Source organism: Sminthopsis crassicaudata, chromosome 1 (genome assembly GCF_048593235.1).
Source record: "Sminthopsis crassicaudata isolate SCR6 chromosome 1, ASM4859323v1, whole genome shotgun sequence".
NCBI classification, from domain to species: Eukaryota; Metazoa; Chordata; class Mammalia; order Dasyuromorphia; family Dasyuridae; genus Sminthopsis; species Sminthopsis crassicaudata.
The window spans coordinates 618,745,860-618,768,825 of NC_133617.1; the positions used below are offsets into that span (position 1 = coordinate 618,745,860).

Below are 22,966 nucleotides of genomic sequence, written 5' to 3' on the forward strand. Positions count from 1 at the left end.
CAGGAGTATATATCATTCAATCATTGATTCAGTCCCTAATTACTTGACCATGGGCCTCAAGGACCTTAGTTTCTACTAGAAGGATATAATAACACATGGGGCTACAGAGCTTTGATCTAGGCAATTAAAGATATTGTAAGTGGAAACAAAGGGTGGTAGATTATCAGATCCTTTATTATTTTTCCCTGAGCAAGAGGTAAAAAAAATTGGAGGGATAGCATAGTTACAAGGATTACAGAGGCAGATAGCAAGATGACTTTTGGGGTCAGGTGCTTGTATGCTTGTGGATGGCTAGATAGGATGAAGAACAATTTAGGAGGATGGAACTTTCTAGGTTTAAGGGACAGAAATGAAGATTGACTTACTCATTCTCCAATTGGGAAGCTCTAGCCCTCATCTGACTGAAAGCTGAGTAGAATAATTCCTTCTGAGATGAGGTAGTAAGGTCTCTGGAGGTCTAGATTAGAAGGTACAGAAAAGCAAATATTGACAGGGCAGGTGGTAAGATACTCTCTCTGGTGAAACCTTGATTTTTCTGAAAGAATAACATCTCTAGTTCCATGAATAAGTCACTCCCAATCAATCTAAAAGCTCTCAAAGATATGGAAATGCTTGAGATATATTATTGGCAGCAGTGTTATGACAGTATCATAAAATCTCTGAATTGTATTTCTGTGGTTTATTTGGTTTGTAGAATGAGAAGAGATTGTATTCTGTTGGAGAAGAAGTTGAAGTTGCTTGTGTGATGGGTTTCAATCTTGTTGGGTACCCATACTTCAGGTGCTTACCTGATCAGTCATGGAAGCAAGAAAATGTGGAATGCCAAAGTAAGGACATGTGGATAAATGTTAGAATAACCCATAATCTCCGGGCTTGAAGGGAACCAAGAAAGCCTCCAGTTAAGCCACAAAATTTTAGAAATACCCAGAAAGATGAACTGATGCCAGATTAGAGTAACAAAATAAAAGAAAATTAAAATCAACAAAAAAACTGATTCGATAGAAGATAAATTAATGAATCCTATTGTTTTGGACAGCTAAAACAAGTTAATGAACTTGTTTTCATTAGCTAGTCATTTTTAAAAATAAAATTTTGTAACTTTGGTTTTTTTTATCACCTAACTTTCCCAATGTATGCAAATCTACACCCCTCCCAAAGAACTATTTCTCATAATAAAGAATAAAAAAGGCAAAAAAAAGTGAGCAAAATACCAACATGTAAGATAGCCATTTTAAAAAATGACCCTAATTAATCCTAATAAATTTTGATTCATAAAATTTTTGTCCTTAGAAGTAAATGTTTTTCAAAGTATTTATTATAAAAATTAATCTCTTTTCTAAAGGATTTAAGGGTAATTACTCTTTAGTTTACATATAAGTGTAAAAAAAATCAGTGACAAAAATACCTTAAACTTTTTTGACTTCTTCCATTGATACATTATCTAAACATTCCTACCAGCTCTCCACAACTTGAAGGCTGCTTCTGACATATCTCCTCATAAGCTATTTGTTTTCCTTCTTAGTCTTAATGCTTGTTGGTCATTTGGCTGCTTGGTAGCCATCCTAGCAATTCCATTTAAGCAAAGAGAGGAAACAAAACTGAATGAGACAATGTGTATAGCTCATTAGAAGCTCTTTTAAAATATCTATTGGAAAGAAGATGGAAATTAGTGTTTTTCATTACACTTGAAAATTATTGCTATATGTTACCTATGGTGTTCTCTATTACCACTTGCTTAGATAATTGAAAAGTGTGCTCTTAGGGATGTAGTAAATCTAAGTCACATCCCTATCTCTAAATGGCATTATCCTCATTACACTACAGCGTTGTGGCAAACCTGGCTAAACCCTTTGGCATACAGGAATGAGTTCCTACTTTGGAGTTAGAAGATCTGGATTTTCATTTTATCTGATATTCAATCTTATATCTTAAGACAAGTTTGCTTATCCCCCTCCCACAGGTCTCAGTTTCCTCATCTGTAAAATGGCAATAATAATGGTTTCCTCAAGAAGTTATTATGAGAAATGAATGAGATTATGTCAACAACAGAAAGTCCTAAATAGCTTAGAGGATGATACCTGCAAAGTATTGTGCCTATAACCTAATCTTCTACATAATTTTACAGAATGGGAAACTAAAGCCCAGAGGGACTGAATAATTTGCCCAAGGTAACCTAGGTAGTAAACCATAAAGCCAGAATTTGAATACATATCCTCTGACTCCAAATTCTGTACCCTAAGTTTACCTCTTTTGCTTTGTAAATTATGCAGTATCATACAAATGAAAACCATTAATTTCTAAGTCATCCATTAAGATACAATGAAACTGAGCTGAAAAAACGAATCTTAATTGCCATAAATCTCCCAAAATCTGTTCATAATTATTAATATATGATTTTTCATGTAACATGTTAATTTTGCTGTTTCTCTCTATAGGGGTAGGATGCCTAAAGCCTTTAGTACAGGAAGGGTTTTCAATCACACCATATCAAAGTGTATATGATATTGGAGACACTATCAAGCTTACTTGCCCCCATGGCTTTGTCATTACTGGGCCACCAAATTACAGATGTGGGAGAAAGTCCTGGGAGCCAGCTATTCCAAGTTCCCTCACTTGTAAACAAGGTTAGTGCCCTAGTAGTGAGCCAAATCAATGGCATAGCATTGATAGTGTATATTTTCCTTAAATGTGCTTCTGCATAACATGAATGACGGAGGCATATTTCAGAATGGCAATGTATATTTTAGCCTGTTATTAACAATGGTGTAAACTAGGTGTATGAATATGTATACTTTATGTACATATACATAAAGTATGTGTGTAAAAATGTGTACATATTTAACGTATGTGTATTTTATATATTTGTGTATATGCATATATATATATGTGTGTGTGTGTGTGTGTGTGTGTGTGTGTACATAAATTATGTTTGGAGGAGCTAGATAGCTTAGTGAATAGAGTACTGGGCCTGGAATCAAGAAAATCTGAGTTCAAATCTGGACTCAGATAATTACTAGCTGTATGACATTGGCAAATCATTTAATCTCTGTTTGCCACTGGAGAAGGAAATGGAATATCATGTTAAGAAAACCCCATGATCAGCATGGTTCACTGGGGTCACTGAGCCATGACATGAATGAACAACCAAAGAATAACAAAATCTGGGAAAGAAATCCTTGGTTGAGTGGGTAGTTTAAAATCCTGGTCATGGAGGGTGGCTCTTTGATTTTTCCCTTAAATCATAGAATCTAACTAAAAGGTATCCAAGAAGGCTCAGGATCATAAATTTAAAGCTGAAATAGATTATCTATCCAAATTTTATTTTCTAGATAGCAAAACCCTTCTGGGTTTAATCAATTTGTCCAAGTTCCTATGGGAATTAAGTAGCAGAGGAAACATTCAAATCTAAGCCTTTCAACTTCAAAATCAGTATTACTGCTATATTTAACTCAAATAAATTGCCATTGTATATTGGAATATAATTTCAATTACCAGGGCCAGACTTGGATATGAAAGAATCTTCAGATATAAAACATTATTTTAGTCTATTGTCAGTGCCAGAAATAGGTATAAAATTTACCTTGTAATTTCATCATCATTGTCATTATATCTAGAACTCAAAGGGTAACTTCCAAGTACAAGTTGTATATAGTCCTTTTTACCAAGTTCCCAGTAACTCCATCCAACCTCACCCATAGACATCATTCGTAGAAGAGATAAAAAAACAAACAAAAAAAAAGGAAAATAATCAACTGTAGAAGCAATATTTATGGCGGCTCTTTTCTGGGGGTAAAGAATTAGAAATTGAGATGTCTATTATTGGCTCAATGGCTGAAAAGGTGGTGGCATTTAATTGTGATGGAATACTTTTGTGCTGTAAGAAATAGTAAGCAGGATGTTCTCAGAAAAGCCTAAAAAGACTTTTTTTGAGCTGATTCAGAGGGAAGTGCACTGTGTATAAAGTAATATTGTAAGATGATCAGCTGTTGACATAACTGCTCTTGGGAATACAATAATCCAAGACAAAGCAGAAGGATTTAAGATGAAAAGTTTTATCCATACCCAGAGAAAGAACTAATGGTGTCTGAATGTAAGTTGAAGCATAGTTTTTTTTTAACTTTTTTATTTTTCTTGAGGATTTTTTTTTTGGTCTTTGTTTTCTTTCACAATATGATTATTATAAAAATGTTTTACACATGTATGACTTTGCTTGCATTATAATTGGGGAATAAGAAAGAAAGGGAAAGAATCTGGAATTCAAAATTTTAAAAACATATGTAAAAATTGTTTTCCTATATAATTGGGGAAAAATAAAATACTAAATTAAAAAAAAGAAAAATAAATAAAATTTAAAATAAAATAAAAGAGAACTAAATAGTAAAATAGATTAGAAGTTAGTATCTAACGATATGTTGTATACAAAAGACATACTTGAAACAGAAAGATACACACACAGGTTGGAAAAAATGGGCTAGAGTAGATTCTTTCATACTTCAGTTGAAGTAAGGGTAGCAATCATGATCTCAGACAAAACAAAAGCAAAAGTAGACTTAATTAGAAGAGAGAATTAGGGAAATGATGTTTTGCTAAAAGATGCCATAAAAATGAAATAACATAAAAAAATTATAGCAAGTTTCTCTACTAACGGCCTCATTACTTAAATATATAGGGAACTGAGTCAAGTTTATTTTTAAAAAAAGTCATCCCCCAATTGGTAAAAGATCAAAAGATATGAGCAGACAGTTTTCAGAAAAAGAAATCAAAGCTATCTAATATGAAAAAAATGTTTTAAATCTCTATTGATTAGAGAAATACAAATTTTAAAAATCACCTCATACTCATTTGAAATGGCATATACTTCAAGGGATGAGAAAAAAATACATTTATAAACAGTTGGTGGAATTGTGAAATGATTCAATCATTCTGTAGAACATCTTGGAACAATACCCAAAGGGCTATAAAACTATGCATATTTTTAACTAAGCTACTACTAAATCTGTACCACAAAAAGGCCAAAAGAAAGGGAAAAGGATCATATGTACAAAAATATTTAGGGTAGCTCTTTTTATAGTGGCAAATAATTGGAAATTGAGGGGATACTCATCAATTGGGGAGTAGCTTAAAAGATGTGATATTTGATAATGATATAATATTCTTATGTCATAAGAAATTATTGGGGAGGGGGTAATTTCAAGAAAAAAATATATGGTTGGACTTACATGAATTGATGCAAAGTGAAGTGAGGAGAACAAAATCATTGAATATAGTAACACCAATGTTGTGATATTCATCAACTATGAAAGATTTGGCTACTCTGATCAATACAGCTATCCAAGAAAATTCCAAATGACTCATGATGAAAAAATTCTATGCACCTCCAGAAAGTGAACTGAGTGCAAAATGAAGTATAATTTTCCTACTTTCATCATTTTTGGCCTTTTTTGTAATTTAGCTAATATGGAAATATTTTTGTATTACATATATATGTCATTAACATGTATAATGATATCATTTTGCTTGTCTTCTTAGTGGGCAGGGGAGAAATAGGAAGTTGGGAAAGAATTTGGAACGCAAAATTTAAAAATAAAAGAATGTTAAAAATAAATAATGTACTTAAAAGGGAGGGGAGACAAGGAGTGTTCTGAAGTCAATTGATAGATCAAAGTCTTGAAGTCTTTCTATTCCAGATGTTCTAACTCACATGAGCAATTGTGGACCAGGACGTAAATTGGTGGGATCCCAATGTGTTTGCATGTCTTCAGAAGAAGACTGTAGGTAAGGTGTTACATGGACCATTTTGAAATTTGACAAGACCATTTAATATTATAGTGATAGTCATCTGTACATTTGAAATCACAAATATAAAGGATATTATCTAAGACTTCTTTCCAAAGCGAAATGATTATAATAATATATTTGTTTTTAGAGTTTATGAACTCCCATTAGTCAAAATTCCTTTTCCTTCATGAGTTATTTTAATAATACTTCCTTGTTTTGCATAAAGCCTTTTATTATTAGCCATAGTGTTAATCAGCACATTCAACACCTACAGCTTGAATATTATTACATCAAAGTTAGCATGGTATAGTAGAAAATGTACTCAGAGTCAGGAGAGAATTTAATTCAAATCAAACTTCTTATATTTCTCAGCTGAATAATTATGGGCAAGTCATTTGTACCATAAGCCAGAAGTTGTTCTCTGGTACTCTTTATTGTTATTCTTTATATTCACTTACTACACTTCATCCTCCCTAGAAGAAGATTCTATAAGTTTTTTGTATATCACAATCTCAGGCAATGTTTAATACTTTTGAGCTTTCAGACTCTAGTGAGCTAGTTTCATTTAGCTAGTTAGAGAAATGCTTAAACATTTAGATCTATCTTTTGGTATCCTTTTATCCTGCTATCTTTGGAAGTTCTATCATTCTAAACTCCTCAAAGAATTGATAGGAAATTCCTTTAAACTCCTTTTATACATCTTGGTCACAAATCTAAATCTTCTTCAAATTCTTTCAGGAACTCCACTTAGCAAAACTGCAAAAATCAAGAGATACCATAAGAGAATTCCCTTATCAAGCCTCTAATTGCTATGAAAATCAAACTAGGATCAAGAATTAAAAGAGTTCTATTTGGGCCTAGTGGAACTAGTGACTTTTATACTATTTCTCATCAATAGCCAAATTGACTGTCCTCTACATGGACACTGATAACGATAGCATTTGTCTTACAAGGTTGTTGTAAGGATTAAATGAAATAAATTATGTTTCATGCTTGTTCATATACATTAATCACTTATGTATTGGGGAATGGCTCTAATTCTTATCCATTTTGCATATCAAAATTTTATCAGAGATTTTCATTACTAAATTTGTTTTTTCTAATCAACAATTTCACTTTTTATTCTAGCTAAACTGATTTTGTTTATGTAAGCTTACATTTTTTTGTAACTTATATTGTCTAGTTTATCACTTTCCCCCTCTCCTTTCTTAATTTTTGCTAGAACATTGTAAAAGGTACTTCCTTCTATTTGTTTCTATTTTTTTTAACATGTTTTTCCCCATTTAGATTGTGCATCATTTGGAGCTTAATGTGATGTATGTGATCTAAGCTTATTTTCTGCAAAACTTTCTTGTGATTTTTTCAGTTCTGTCCAAGAGGAAAATCTTACCTCAGTAATTTGTAGTTTTGATTTTTATCAAACACTAGACTTTTTGATTGCTTTGGGCTTTTGCTTGCCTAGTCTCTTCCACTGGTCATATTTTTTAACCAATATCAAAGATGTCTAATGATTACTGTTTTATAATATGCTTTGAGACTTGGTCATAATAAGCTTCATTTCCCCTCTTTTTTTTCATACTATTTTCTTTAAAATTCCTGATCTTTCATCTCCTCAATTGAATTTTGGTATTACTTTGCCTAATGCAACATATTAAAACTTTGTTGGTTTCATTGGTAGTGTATTAAATAGAAATTTAGATACAATCATTATTTTTATTTTATTATATTGATGTAATCCAACAATGGACAATGACTATCTAATTACTTAAGAAATAAAGTCTCTAATATCTACTTAGAAAGTCTATATATAGACATGGGAAAAATAAAATAATCAAATTACAATCTATAATCAAATGTCAAATGAATAGTATAGTTAAAAGTTCTTATGAGGAGGTTTTAGACTAGACTGAGTAGTGAAAGCTTCATGGAGAAGGTTGATTTGATCTGGCTTTAACATTAGCATCATTTCTGTAAGATACATGTACTGTAGTCCAGAATGGATAGGATATATATAAAGGGAGAGAGAGAGATCACAGTCAATAAATCTGTAAATTGACATCAAATTATAGATGGTGTGGTCTGACTGCTGGGCTAAGGAATTCAGACTTTATTGTTTAGACTGTAGAAAGCCATTGATAGCTTGAAAGCATAGGACCATCTTGATTAAAATACTGTTTTAGAAAGATAAATTTGGCAAGAGTTTGTAGAATAAATTGGAGTAGGGAAGATGCTAGCAACAGAAGGACCAATTAGAAGTTGATATCATCATCAGCTAAAAGCCTTCTTTGTCTATCTTTTTCTCCTTCTTTTCTTCAGATAAGCATATGTTATTTTTTTCCCTTTGCAGTCATAACTCAGAAGATCTCTGTGTATTCAATTCAGACTCCAACCATTACTTTACCAAACCCAGCTGTAATTTTTTGGCAGAGAAATGTGCAAATACTCAGAAACTACATTTCTTATCTGTTGGCTCCTGCCAGGATGGACCTCAATTGAAACAAGCCATTGAAAGGATAAAGCTTTCATTCAATAGCACAAAGAAGGAACCCTGTGGCTATGACACATGCTATGATTGGGAAAGTTGTTCAGGTGAGATTGCATTGATTAAATGCTTTTGTTACCTGTATATTGATACTCTTGTTACTAATATTTACTTACTCATTCTCTACTATTATTATTTGCACTCACCCATTTAATCTACTTAAAGAAAAAGCTACTAGTGAAGTAGCTCTGTCTTTAAGTGAATTCATAGAAAATATCCACATTGTTGCATAGAATACAGAGAGAAATGGGTTACAGAGTGTCAGCATATATATATATATATATATATATATATATATATATATATTCTTTCACATGTAGTTGGGAAATATTTAAATATATATACATTATATATTTGTATAAATTTAACATTTTTTTTAAATCTTGCAAATCAAATTTTCTCTCCCTCTTAAGAAGGCAAGCAATATATCAATTACACATGTAAAGTGATGCAAGATATATTCATATATAATATTTTCAAATGAATCACCAAAACTTATATTCAAAAATGTTTTTAAAACTTTTCAATGGTGACTAAAGTCAGATTCCAAGTCTTGAATTACCTCTCATTTCTTCCTTTTGCATTTTGTGGCCTATTTTTTTTCCTCCAAGCAAATATTTTTCATCTCAGCTTGAAGATACAGAAGGAAATAGGCAGGTTCCAAAGTCCAGATAATGTCTGACAAAGCTAAATCAGACCATCTAGCTCCAACTTTCTTATCCCTAGAGGGGAATGGAAGGCCAAAGGATAGACACAGATCTCATCAATGGGCCAAATCTTTGTGGCAACAAATCAGGAAATCAATACCTGGTGCTCATTACCCATAAACCACATTCAACCCATGGCTAAACAGTGTTTAGGACAGTGGGACAAATTTCAGCATCACCTTCCTTCTCAGAATAAAGTCATCTATTGATTGAAAATGTATATCAACTCCTATTGAGACAATGTTATTTATAATAAAATCCATTTTAGGAACAATTTGTGGGGTCAAGAAATTACTAAGACATACCTAAAATCTTTCTAACAATTGGGGCCATCCAGAAATGAAATCAGCTGCCCCAGGAGATAGAGAGTTCCATGTTGCAAATGCATGGCTACCTAAGGATATCATAAAAGGGATTTCTGCATTCAACAAGAAATTACCTCACAATTTTAAAAATATTATTCAACATTATTTTGCACTTTAAATATAGCTGTTTTTCTTCAAGGATGCTGAAAGATCTTAAAATGTTATCTAGAGCGGCAGCTAGATGGTGCAGTGGATAGAGCACCAGCTTTGAATTCAGGAGGACCAGAGTTCAAATCTGGTCTCAGACACTTAACACTTCCTAGCTGTGTGACCCTGGGCAAGTCACTTAACCCCAGCCTCAAAAAAAAAAAAAAATGTTATCTAGAAAAGTACACATAGAGAGAAAAGATATCATAAATGTTCTCTGATTGCTATGAGGTTCTAGGCAGGTCAGGTATTTGAGGCATTTGAGTTCAATGAGTTATCTTCTATACTGGCTCATCTCATTTATCATTGAGCAAAAGTCTTTGTGGAGTTCTCTGATTGGAAAGAATTTTCTTTTGCTTTCTTTCCCATACATTATTCTTTTCAGTTCTAAATGAAAAATCTTCCCCACCATAAATTTTATCAAAATGTTTGTGCTTGTTATTACTTCTTCTGTGATACCTGTATTGAAATCTCCATAGATTTCAAGAGTTGACATATTTTCAAAGAATAACCCCAAAGTTTGTACATTCATCCCATGTTTACCCAAATTAACAGAATGTCCTGGGGCTATTAAAGTGGGCCATAGGGATTTCCCAAGAACTTTAGTCTAAACATTTTGCAATGCTCTGATCTTTGATACAAATATAAAATAGAATACATTTCCACACTGAAAATCCTGTCTGCTAGTGCCAATTTTGTTTAATAGGTTTGTGTCACAGACCATTCTTCTTGGTAGTGCCTGGCAAAGAATAGCATCAATATGCATGCTTTTCCATGAATGTAGTCCATGGCTTAAAAAAAAGACAAAAAGGAAAAAAATAAAACAGACCCCTCCTTTTCTCAGTGGCTTTTATTTTGGCCACAACTGGTTGAATTATCTTAATAATCTTTTCTTGATTAACTTAAGGTCTTGATTATATCGTGCATACTTTACTGCAATCACAAAAATGAAATTAGGAAAATAACAAAATTTACTTTTGAGAAATAATCATAATGTTTCCCTCCCACCCCTCTTCCAATCATGGACTCATTTTTACAAAAATAAAGCATTGTACCTACATTCTAGTTAGAAAGACATGATCACAAATAATATAATAAAAGGTAAAGTGCCAAAAAGGGAAGCACAGACTTGGACCAATTATTTCTATGGGGATGTGGGAAGGAGTGTTCTAGTTACCCAGTCTAAATGAATCCCAGCCACACATGTTATCATCACAGCACTTGCAGCAGGAACATAACCCCAAGGTGAAAGAGACTCCTTTGAAGGAACAGCATTCTCCATTTCCCCAGGCTCCATCTGCTGTCCTCATAGATGAGCCCTATCCTACTGAGGGCCCTTCTGGCCAGGTAGAAAAATGACAGAAGAAGAACAATGTGGACTAATTGAAAGAGAAAAGTGTGTTCAATTGTCGGGGAGAACTAACATGATTATTAACAACTACTATATCCTCTGCTGACGTCCTAGAAAAGTTATGGGCCACTGGATGCACTGATACCTGTGACAATAATTCATAGAATTAGAGGCCTAGATCTTTGGATCCTGCAGGTCTTGTACTACTGCCACCATAACAAAGATGACAGAACAAAAAGTGAACTTGGAAGACTTCCAGTGGTGCATAAGCTCTGGCTCCTAGCCAAAGGCAGAATCACAGAATCAAGAATATTTGAGAATAAGAAGGAGCCACAAAGGTTGACTATTGTACCCTTGCTTAATCCTATCACCTTTAGTCACCTATCTAGCCTTTTTGTCTCCAGTCTCTCTTCCCAGGCCTCTTCTCCCATTCTAATTTGTTTCATTTCACCTCCAGACAAACCTTCCAAGTAGAGATTATTATGGCATTCTTTACTCCTAATCCTTCAAAAGCTTTCTATTGCCTATAGAAGGAACAGAGAAATGAATGGATTATTAGACCTGGAAGTGACCTTACAAATGACTTAGCACTATCACCTCATTTTACAGAGGAGGTGCCAGATGTTTCCAAGGTCATGTATATATTTCTCCTCATCTCTCTTTTAAATATACTCAACCTAAAGAGGAATATAATGTGATAGTTTCTAGTCTTATTGGTTTTTTGTTTGTTTGTTTGTTTGTTTTTTGTTTTTTCGTTTTTTATCAGCATGGAGTTATTTAACCACATATTATCCAATATATGTTTTTTCTGTGTAGTAAGCTAGATTTCCTAAATTCTGAATATAAATCTTTTAATTAACAAATATTTATGAGTATAGACTTTGTACAAGAGACTTGTTTAATGCTTGGGCACAAGGAGGGTGAAAGTAGTATACAAAGGGGGTTCAAATAAATTATCTTCCTTCAAGTGTCTCACAGTGTAGTTGGGGAAAATCTAAACTATACATACTTAAAAGTTAACTAACTACATGAAATAATAAAGTTCCAAATAGTTGACACAAACAATAAATTAGAGAAGTTCAGGGAAAGGAGGGATCTCCCTGTGCTTTGGAGTAGTAGAAATAAACTACCTGAAAAAGGAGGTATTAAGCTAGGTCATGAAAGAAAGATGGAATTTATAGAGGCAGGGAAAGGGGAAGAGGTCCACTGAAGGTAGGAGACAAATGAGAATCACTTAAAAATGTGGGAAGTCAGGACTATTTATAACATGCTATTTGGAAAACCAAAGAGATCCTTATCAACAATGACCATTTATATAGCGGAACAGAAAGAAATTGAATTGAAAGAATAGTTTAAGGCCAACTATTACATGATTCTGAATATTTAGCCAAAGACAGGGGGAGAGACAGACAGATAGATAGATACACAGACACAGAGAGACAGATACAGACTCAGAGAGACAGAATGAGATAGAGAGAGGGAAACAGAGACAAAGATTATAAAAATTGATGGAAAGATGATAAAGAGATAGTAATAGTTGAATGGATAGATGGACAGAGGTAGATAGATAGATAGATAAATAGATAGATAGATAGATAGATAGATAGATAGATAGATAGATAGATGATATTCTATTTTAAAGCATTTACTATGTGCTGTGAAGTGTGCTAAATTAGCAATGAAGATACAAATATAAGGAAGAAAAAAAAAAAAAAAGATAGTCCCAAACCTCAGAATTTACATTTAGGGAAAAAAAGAAATAAAATGGAACTAAAAAGAGTAGAAAGCAGGAAGGAAGTAGAAAAATGTCATTAGTGAGGACTTTGAAAAATCCAGTATATGAAACAAAGAGCCAGGAGTGAAGAATACACAACCTGTGAACCTCATGAAGTGATAATCCAGGTCAATCCAGGACTCACTAATCAGAAGAGAAGGCCACATATTAAAATAAGTGAAACTGAACTTCCAACAATCACTCATCATGTGGACAGAGTAAGGATGTACTTTTAGACCAAACCTTTGATTTCATTAGTGCTGTAAACTTCAAGATAAGGAAATTCCTTCTACCAATGTCCATGGCTTCTTTTTTGCCATTTATAATATTAGGATATTTTATTCATAAAATGTTTATCCAAAAAATAAAATTACTTCAAACTATTTCATAAGTAAAATTCTTACAGGAATTATGAACCTTAGATCATATTAAGCTTCCTGAAGGCAACAGCAATGCCTTCTGCCTTGTTTGTTCTCTCTAACTCTTCTGGGAACATTTTTGGAACTTTAAAAAAATCTATTTCCTTGATTTGACTAATTTATATCAGATGACTATTTGGCTAATTATACTTTATGGAAAATTACTTGACTGTCCTACTGCCTCTTTTTCAGAAGCCCTTCTATTTAGTCTAGTACTACCTACCTTATGTAACTAAATACTGTTCATCAAGCTATCAGATAAGAAACCAAATCATCTTCTTCTCTTAAATTGTCCATGTACTTTTTTTGATCATTCTTTGTGACTGTTCTGAAATAATTCTAGAAGAAAGACAAAGCTTATTTTTGAGGTCTGAACTTATATTGTAAGGATGATAACTAACATTAACAATTACTAAACATTTTATAGTTCTATAATCTTTGTTACCTCCTAACAAAGTGGGATTCTGTATTAAATAACTGGAAATAAAAAGATCTCCTTCAGGGGGAGTACATTAACTTTCAATCTGATATCCCTTCACTACACCTGCCATTTACTTTCATAATTTCCAAAGAAATTAATGTTATGTCCACATTTAAGTGTTTGTCCCATAGCTTTCTGTGTTCCAATGAAATCCATCAGAGAACAGAGTGTCAACATCACTGTGTGACTTTGTTACCTATTCCCTAATTCAGGGCAAAAGCAATGAATTTTCTTATAAATTTGTGAAACGGTTTCTTGGCTGCCACAGTAACGCTGAGCCAGTCTGCCAGGAAAGACGTGGCCAGACACCATGATCCCCACTGAGAAGGAAGGATACACAAATCAAGATGTGTTAGACTAGGTGATAGCCCTTGTCTCTGTGTTTATTCTTCAAAGTAATGGAATTATTTTCTTTTTAATTAAACAGCTGAGGTTAAAATTGTTCTACTTGAGAGAACTAACTGGGGCAGTAGATTTAGTGCTGTTCTTGGACAAGCCACTTAAATTTCTGTTTGCCTCAGTTTCCTCATCTGCAAAATGGGGGCAATAATAGTATTTACCTCTCAGGGTTGTTGGGAGGATCAAATGAAATAATAATACTAAAATACTTAGCACAGTGTCTAGTACATAGTGTATAAATATAATTATTATCATTTGCTATTAATTCCTAGAATTCAAAAGCTGGACAGTTAAGAGCTAATCTACTTTTACCCCTCTGTTTTAAAGATGAGGAAAATGAGGAGTGTAAAGGTGAAATTCAAGATCCATAGCTAATAAATAAATAGCAGAATTTTGAAGTCCTGATTAAATCAAGTGCTCTTGCCATCTACCTTACATAACTAAATACTGTTCATCAAGCTATTAGATAGGAAACCAAATCCTCTTCTTCTAAATTATCCATATACTTTTTTTTCATATACTTTTTCTGATCATTCTTTGTGACTATTCTGAATTAATTCTAGAAGAAAGACAAAGTTTATTTTTGAGCTTGGAGCTTATATTGTAATGATGATAGCCAACAACAGTAACAGTTACTAAACATTTTATACTTCCACAAGATTTGCAAAGTGCTTTACAAATACCTGTTTAAATTATTAATGAAATATTTTAGTTATTAAAACTTAAAGCGGTACTAATAATGAGGGAAAGGAGAGGGGGAACCCCATTTCTCAGCGCATAGATAATCCTATTTGGCGCAGTGTCCCCTGTAAAATGAATTTACAGGCCCGAAAACTAGATTGATAAATAAAAGGTTTATTGTAGAAATTTGGAAGTAAAGTTCAGTTATAAAGACGCCAGGGCCAGAAGTGGCTGCTGGGTGGACAGGAACCCTTACATGGCTGGAAGGATACCATGTGTTGGCTGAGAGGGCTCCTGCAAAGAGGGCTCAGGCCCTTTTTATATCTAGAAGATGATGGGCGGTACCCCTAAGTTCTCGGTGGGCTTTTCAGTTAGCTCTGATCAGGTGAAGGCTGGGGGAAGCTGAGCTGATGATGGGGGCTGGGCCCGGATATTCAAAGGGCGCCTTTGACCAGGATTTGTGAGTCAAGGTCAGCCATGAGTTGGGCAATTAGAAAGGAATCTCAACCCCCATCAGTTCCCCTCTTAAACAGTTGAGACTTAAATTCATTTAAGAACAAAAAAGAAAATATGGGACAGTGTCCTTCATTTAAGGAAAGGTTGAAGATTTTCTCCAAAGATCTTCAGAATATCAGGGTCCCCTCGTCTTGTTCCCCCCTCAAACCATTGCCTCCAGATGCATGTGGGAAAAGGGGCTTCGATCTCCTCTTTAATTGCTTCGAGCTGACAAGGGTCATAGAGATTTGGGGTTCCATGCCAGGAGGTGAGGCGTGAGGTGTGGGGGATGGCAGCAGGGCATCGAGGAGGTGTCCCCGGCCAGTTGTCCCCGGTCAGTTGTCCCCAGTCAATGTTCTCCAGTCAATGTTCTCCAGGCTGAAAGGCCATCTGAGAAAACAGATCTTGGGAACAGATTAAAAATGGGGTGAGAGATGGTGACATTCAGAAGAATGGGGCCTTTAGCAAGAAATGCATCAGGTCCCTTCTGTGGGCTGCTTGTCTGATAGCCCATCTAATTATCAAAAGAGAAATAGGAGAAAATGTTGAGAAAAGATTATTTGTAGCCTAGCTCTTTCACCCTTAATTTCCAGGAATGCTAATTTCTCCTGGAGTTGGGATTAACAGGTATGGACTCTTCTGAGTCTTCAGGGGAGGCAAGAGGTGATACCTAGTAGATTTAATGAACCACTGCTCTTTTGTGAGGCAGGGTCTAGGGATGGGTTATATCCCAGTTGACAGAGCTGATTAATAGCATAGAACAGCACTCCTTATTCAGAGAGACACATGCCTCCCTGTTTGCATCTCTCCAGTTGGGGGGCATCTCAGTCAGAGATGGACAGTCTTTAGGTCTGTGGTCATTTGTGCATTTAACTCAGCCTCTGCTGTGTAGCAGAGCTCAAGGCGGTCCCGCTGCCCTGAGAAGGCACCCCAAATCAAGGGCTCCAAGAGAGAGACAAAAAATGGAGTTTGAGAGTTTCTCTCTCTCTCTCCCTCCCTCTCCCCCCCCCTCTCTCTTTCTTCCCCTCCCTCTTTCTCTCTCTCTCTCTCTAGGGAGGACAGATTTCTGAGTAAATTATGCAATTAGACCAAGAGACAGGCCACCCCAACCATTAGAGTTCTGATCTCTAAATGCTGAAATAATAATTAAGGAAATGGGGTAACAGGGGTGGAGAAACAGATCAGAGAGACTGCCAGTCCCAGGACAAGTGTCTGATTTTGGTTGTTTCTAAAGGATAATCCCAAAGACTGAATAAGGGATTTCAAAGTTAAAACATAAGCCAGCCAATCATAGTCTAGTAAATTTTAAGCAAAGAGCAAAATAGTTTCCAATTCAGTCTGAACTGAAATAAGACATCAGTTTTTCCCAATTTCCTGACCAGCTGAAATCTGTTTCCTTCCCCCCCCCTTTACAGAAATTATTAGATTATACATAACAGACTAGTAAATTTCCTGAAACAGCAATAGTAAAACAGTTTTATACAGCAATAGTAAAACAGGTTTATACAGCAATAGTTAAACAGGTTTATACAGCAATAGTTAAACAGATTTATACAGCAATAGTTAAACAGGTTTATACAGCAATAGTTAAACAGGTTTATACAGCAATAGTTAAAAGTTTTTCTCATACAGAACAATAGTCAAACAGTTTTATGCAAGTCCCCCAGTTTTAATGAGTCTTAAAAAAAAAAAAAAAAAAAAAACAGATCAATTAATTTGGGTGGAGAAATCCCATGTGGCCCCTCCTTACTCTGTTAGAAGAGGCAAAGGGAGGGAAGGCAGCTAGCATTAATGCAGAGAATAGAGGCAGAGTGGAAGACAAAAGACCCTAATTGGAGATAAGTGACTCCTGAAGCAAGTTGGGGGTTGGGCCAGTAGAGAGATTGGAACTCTACATAGAATTCAGGTGTTAAGGTAGCCATTCTCTAAAAGGCAGCTTGAGGGAGAATCTATTATTCTATATCCCTGGCTTCCTAGATTGAAACCAGAGAAGTTCAGTTAAGAAAGAGACAGTTTAAGGAAACTGAGGTAGTAAAAAAAAGAACTGTTGCACACCAGAACAGAGAAAGATTCTAGGGAGGCGCCAAATTGAAAGTAGTTAAGGAGCATTTAAATAGTTTCAATTTCTTTTTAATTCTCTTCCTGCTGCAGTCAGGATAAGGAAAAGATAAAAGAAACTATTCTCAACTCTCTTAACAATTAATTTGCCTGGATTCAGAATTTTGTTCCCCAGCCCAAATTACAAAAATATCCTTTCTGAAATGACAGCGTGGCCAAAACTGTATTTCAGAAAAGAATCCCTTAATTATTGGCCATATATGGGGTATAGGAGGCATAAGATACCAATCCAGAAGAATAGGAGAGAGCTGAGACAGAGAAAAAGGCTTAGAGCAGCTAGTTTAAATTCTGTCTAGGCTTTAGAAAGCAGGTAAGTATGCCCTGAGGCTTAGAAAGAAAATGGGTGGTTTTAAAATCCAGCCTAGAGAGCATGGTCTAATGCAAGAAACAGAGTCCCATTTTAAAAGGTATGGGACAAGCTAGTTCTCTGAGAGCACTGGAAGCCTTGGCTCCTTTAAGAGTCAGATAGAAGCTATGAGAGGGGCATTTCTAGAGATCTTGAAGAGTCCCCAAATCTCCCCACTGTACCCCAAGAAGGGGACAGGATGGGAGCATTTAAATGGCAGGTTAAGCCACATGGGAGAGGTTGGAAAAGAGAGAGGATGGAGGAAGGCAGAGATGTTATCTTACCCAGTGCTTCTTGGGTGGTGAAGGTGAAGGCTCACGCAGTTGGGTAGAGACACATCTCCAAGTTCGCCCCAATCCTTTGACCGTCTTCTCATGGCTATAGCCTGACCACTACGATGGAGTGCGAGACGGGCTCAAACACAGATATCAGATCAAGAAGAGATCAAGGAGACTGTTGGCCTGGGACCCGAGAGGGTTGGCCATGTGGTGGGGGGGAGGAGTAAAGAGACATTCTCCTCTGTGTTGGAGTTGCAGCCTGAGTGCAGGCTTTTCTGGCAAGATAAAGGGATTAGAAATGCCGTGAAAAAAGGTCTTTTGTCTCTAGAAGAAGCGGCCTGTAGAGACAGAGTGAGACAAAAAGAAAACTTTTTTTCCTGAAAAGTAGTCTCCATGGGAGACTTTGCTCGCACTCCAAACCTGGTCTGGGTACCCTATGTTTTAGAGATAGAGTGAGACAAGGGTAGGAACACAGATATTCTTCCTGGAAGCGGCTCGAAACTGCTAAGGACAAAAATTGGTTCTGAGAGACCTGAAAAGGTTAAGGTTAGTTTTCGAGGTAACAATTTTTGAGGCCCCCATATGGGCCACCAACTAATGAGGGAAAGGAAAGGGGGAACCACATTTCTTGGCGCATAGATAATTCCATTAGGCGCAGTGTCCCCTGTAAAATGAATTTACAGGCCAAAAAACTTAGATTGATAAATAAAAGGTTTATTGTAGAAATTGGAAGTAAAGTTCAGTTATAAAGACGCCAGGGCCAGAGGTGGCTGCTGGGCGGGCAGGAACCCTTACATGGCTGGAAGGATACCATGTGTTGGCTGAGAGGGCTCCTGCAAAGAGGGCTCTGGCTTGGCCCTTTTTATATCCAGAAGATGATGGGCGGTACCCCTAAGTTCTTGGTGGGCTTTTCAGTTAACTTTGATCAGGTGAGGGCTGGGGGAAGCTGAGCTGATGATGGGGGCTGGACCCGGATATTCAAAGGGCGCCTTTGACCAGGATTAGTGAATCAAGGTCAGCCATGGATTGGGCAATTAGAAAGGAATCTCAACCCCCATCACTAAGATTTAAGTGCTACCTTGTAGTGGATCCTTTTGATTCTCACAATGATCCTATAAAGTATTATTAATATTCCGATTTTGCAGATGAGAAAACTTGAGGTTGAGAGAGGAGGAAGTTAACAAAGTGCAATGAGGAAGGAGGAAGGAGGGGATTTTTATCTTCCCTTTCTGGATGAGGGTAATGTCATTTTAGAGTCAACTAGTCTATATAAAAATGTTAGGCTGGTTCCAGAATCAAACAGAGCTGAGTTCAGATCATGCCTCCCACACTTCCTAGCCGGGTCACCCTTAACAAATCAATGAAGTTCTCTCAATCTCAGATTTTAATGTCACTTATACACACAGAGAATTGTAGAGTTGATGAGATATTATATTAAAAATATTTTGTGAAATTCAAAGTAAAATATAAAAACTAGCTTATTATTATTCTTGTATAAATCTTTTATTGCTGAAATAGCAAGGCATGTCTAATCCCTATTTTTTTCTTCCCTTACCCCAATTCTTGTGCAAAGTCAGTTAAAAGACATAGGCCACTCTTTGGTGGTCACTCGCAGTCCAATAACAAACTAGTAGATTAGTAAAGCTCTGCTATTTTCCTGAAATGCAGCCAAGAGCTCCTGAGGACATTGACGGACAAGGCAGCATGACTCTTGAGTTTTCTGCCTCTAAAACTGCATTATTCATGTCAAAGAAGAGAAAGACACAAATGTTCCCAAACTACTATCATTCTGCCACTTCCCATATTTTGTTAATTTGTGACAAACATTGTTACTTTTTCAGCCCAGTTTTTTCATGTGTAAAATGGGAATAATAATAGTACCTATATCAGAAAGTAGCTGTGGAGATCAAATAAGGTAATATATGAAAAGCACTTTGTAAAACATAAAATATTACATAAATGTTCATTATTGTTGTTGTCGTCATTACAATATAAATTAAAGTGTCAAAAAATAGCTACGGGAAAATCTTTCACCTCACTTCTAGAATGAATTGACAACAATCACATGGAATGCTCAGGAAAAATTGTGCTGATTATTTCACAGAGATTTATTTATTCTAAGAATTGTGGGAAATGACCCATATTCCATCTCCCACTTGCCTCATAGATATTCCTTTCTCTATGTTCCAAATAGCATTGCCCCATACCTTAGAACTCTGGTTAGAATAAGGCCCTTTTATTAATACTTGAGTGTAAAGAGCACTCAAAGAGGGTGAGTCCTTTTCAAGGTTGCTCATCCACCTTTGGCGCTCACCTGATGCACCCAATTCTCACCTAGATATAGATGATAATTACATTTCACTATAAATGATTTCCTTTGTAATCTTATGTATTTTGTTTTATGCATTTGATATCCATAGGGTTTACCACACTGCCATAGGGGTCCATGACACAAAAAAGGTTGAGAATCTCTTTTTTTTGAGAGGTCATTATTACATATTGTCATACTTTTATAAGATAATTACTGTGAATCTGTACGTTATCTATATGTGAAAGGTTAAGGAGCTAAGTATCATTTGAGATTAGCAATAGCTGGAGGCCTGCTAACTGAGGATCTCTCAACTAAATTAACAATGGATATTTCAACCAACTAAACTACTTTGAGTTGACTATAACTTCCATAAAGGCAGAAATTGTATCTTATTTAAACTTTGTATTTCTCTAGCTACTCTAGTTTAGAGTAATAACTGAAAACAACCATTATTTTATAGTAATTGTCTAATCGAATTGAATAACATATTGCAGTGCTAGGTAATCTGGAAAAGAATTAGATGAAAAGTTTCTTAAGGTTTGTGGCAAATAATACTCTCTCTTTTTTCAGCCTCCACATATACATGTACCTGTCTGATGCCCTACCAATGTCCCAAGAATGGAAAACAAGACTATTGCATCAGAATAAGCTCTTCAAAGACTAAGAAAACGATGAATAGTTGTGTGCTGGGAGCACTGAATTGTGCCCAAAAGAAAGTGGAAATAGTGCATCAAGGACAATGTATTGCCTGATGAGCTGAAGCAAAACAAACAAAACAAACAAAAAATAAACAAAAACAAAAAAACAACTCAGCACATTACAGAGAAAAATTATTTAGAAAACCTGTTTTTTTGAAGGGCATCCATTTGGATGAATATGAATAGATCTGAAATTCACTCCTCCAACATTTTTTTTTTTGGTACTTTTTACACAATTGAAAGGAGATATAAATGGATGGAAAAATACTAATTACTGATGAATATGCTAAACCAAGATAATAAAAATGACAATGCTCCTAAATTAATTTACTTAGTACCATATCAATGAAACTACTAAAAAAAAAAATTCTAGAGCTAGAAAAAAATTTTTAATGCATTTGGAGGAACAAAAGGTCAGGAATATCAAGGGAATCAATGGAAAAATGAGAAGGAAATGGTCCTAGCAGTACCAGATTTTAAACTACACTACAAAATGGAATTGTCAAAACATTTTGGTTATGAGTAAGAAATAAAAGGGTTCATCAGTGAAATAGATTAGGAGCATAATCATAGCAAATGAGCACAGGAACCTAGTGTTTGATAAATCCAAGATACCAAGTATTAGGGAAAAACTCACTTTTTGATAAAATTTATTATGAAAATTAGAAAATAGTCTGGCAAAAACTTGGTATAATCCAACATCTCACACCATATTCCAGAATCAGCCCCAAATGCATACAAGATTTAGACATAAAGGGTGACATTGCAAGTAAATTAGAGGAGCATGGAATAAATTACCTAAGATTTATCAATAAACAAAGAGTTTGTAAATAAGAAAGAGGTAAAAAGATTCACAAGAGTGGAACATGTACAGTTCTGATTACATATTTTTTTAAATTTTGTACAAACAAAAACAATGCTGGTAAAATTATAAGAGAAGCAAGAAATTGTGTGTGTTTGTGTGAGAATGTTTGCAGCAAATTTCTCAGATAAAGTTTTAATTTTTAAGATATATAGTTTATTCAAATTTATAAAAATAAGAGGTCAAAGGATAAAAACAGACAGTTTTTAGAGGAAGAAAATGAAGCTACCAATAGGTATATAGCAAAGAATGTTCTACACCACTAATAATTAGAGAAATGTAAACTAAAATAACTCTGACTTAAGATTTGACACCCATTAGATTGACCAAATCTATAAGAAAGGAAGGAGGGAAGGAGAGAGGGAGGAAGGAAAGAAGAAAAGAAGGAAGAGAAAGAGGGAGGGAAGGAAGGAGGAAGGAAGGAAAAGAAGGAGGGAGGAAGAAAGTAAGGGATGGAGGGAGGGAAAGGGAAAGGAAAGAAGAAAGAGAAAGAAAGAAAATCTCCTTGAAGATGTGTCTAATGACTAATCTAAAGATTAAATTAATTTTAGATTAGAAAAAGAAAGTAGCTTGGTTGCAATATCTTCAGAGAGATACTGGAAATTTGGTAATTGAGCAGTTTTATCTACAACTTAAGTTCCTACCAACATCTGACCTGGGTAAAACTTTTTCTAACAACAATGTATTTCAGGGAAACTCTTTCCTTATAAACTTCTTGTAGTGGGCTGAAACTCCAAAAAAGTATGCTTGAATCAAACAGAAAGCACTTAAGGCTAATTACCTATTCAATGTGAGATAATGACTCTATATACATATTTAGTTGAGATAGTGATGTAATGGCTCTCCTCAGCCTTGGTGCTTGCTGAATGTTTTGGTAGTGAGATAATCAGAGGCAAGGATTGAAGGGCTAGGGGAGAAAAGTCAGAGTCACTTGGCGGCAAGAAGAGGAGGAGAGAGGCTAGAAACTCCAGACTTCAGAATCCAGGATACATCTTTGGCAGCCTGCATGGCAGCTTGCCTGACTCCGTCACTTCTCCCCCTAAAGACCAAGGACTTTGATTTATCCTGACTGGCTGATACTGAAGCCCTCCAGAGAACTAGTCCGGACATTATAATTCTAAGAATAACTTTTTGGTTATTCTGTCAGGGATGGCCTGGAGAGCAGAGAGAAAGACCAGATCCTTTAATTCAGCTCTTCAATCCCACATCACTGT

The 22,966-nt window shown here is 35.3% G+C and overlaps 1 protein-coding gene and 1 long non-coding RNA gene across 3 annotated transcripts in view; one reads left to right on the top strand and one right to left on the bottom strand.

Moving 5' to 3' along the window:
- The window catches only part of C6 (complement C6), a 66,834-nt gene extending 45,834 nt beyond the window's left edge, over positions 1-21,000 (top strand). For both annotated transcript variants that reach the window (XM_074282590.1, XM_074282591.1), the window contains 5 exons: positions 695-827; positions 2,436-2,624; positions 5,688-5,775; positions 8,126-8,367; positions 20,763-21,000. In XM_074282590.1, coding sequence (XP_074138691.1) covers positions 695-827; positions 2,436-2,624; positions 5,688-5,775; positions 8,126-8,367; positions 20,763-20,944 — 834 coding nt within the window. In that variant the 3' untranslated portion in view covers positions 20,945-21,000. The remainder of the gene's footprint in view (positions 1-694; positions 828-2,435; positions 2,625-5,687; positions 5,776-8,125; positions 8,368-20,762) is intronic.
- On the bottom strand, positions 14,592-18,020 carry LOC141555546 (uncharacterized). The gene is made up of 2 exons (XR_012486251.1): positions 17,888-18,020; positions 14,592-15,543 (listed from the first exon to the last, which is right to left on the bottom strand). It is a non-coding gene; the product is annotated as an uncharacterized LOC141555546 (long non-coding RNA).
- Positions 21,001-22,966: the final 1,966 nt, after the last annotated feature.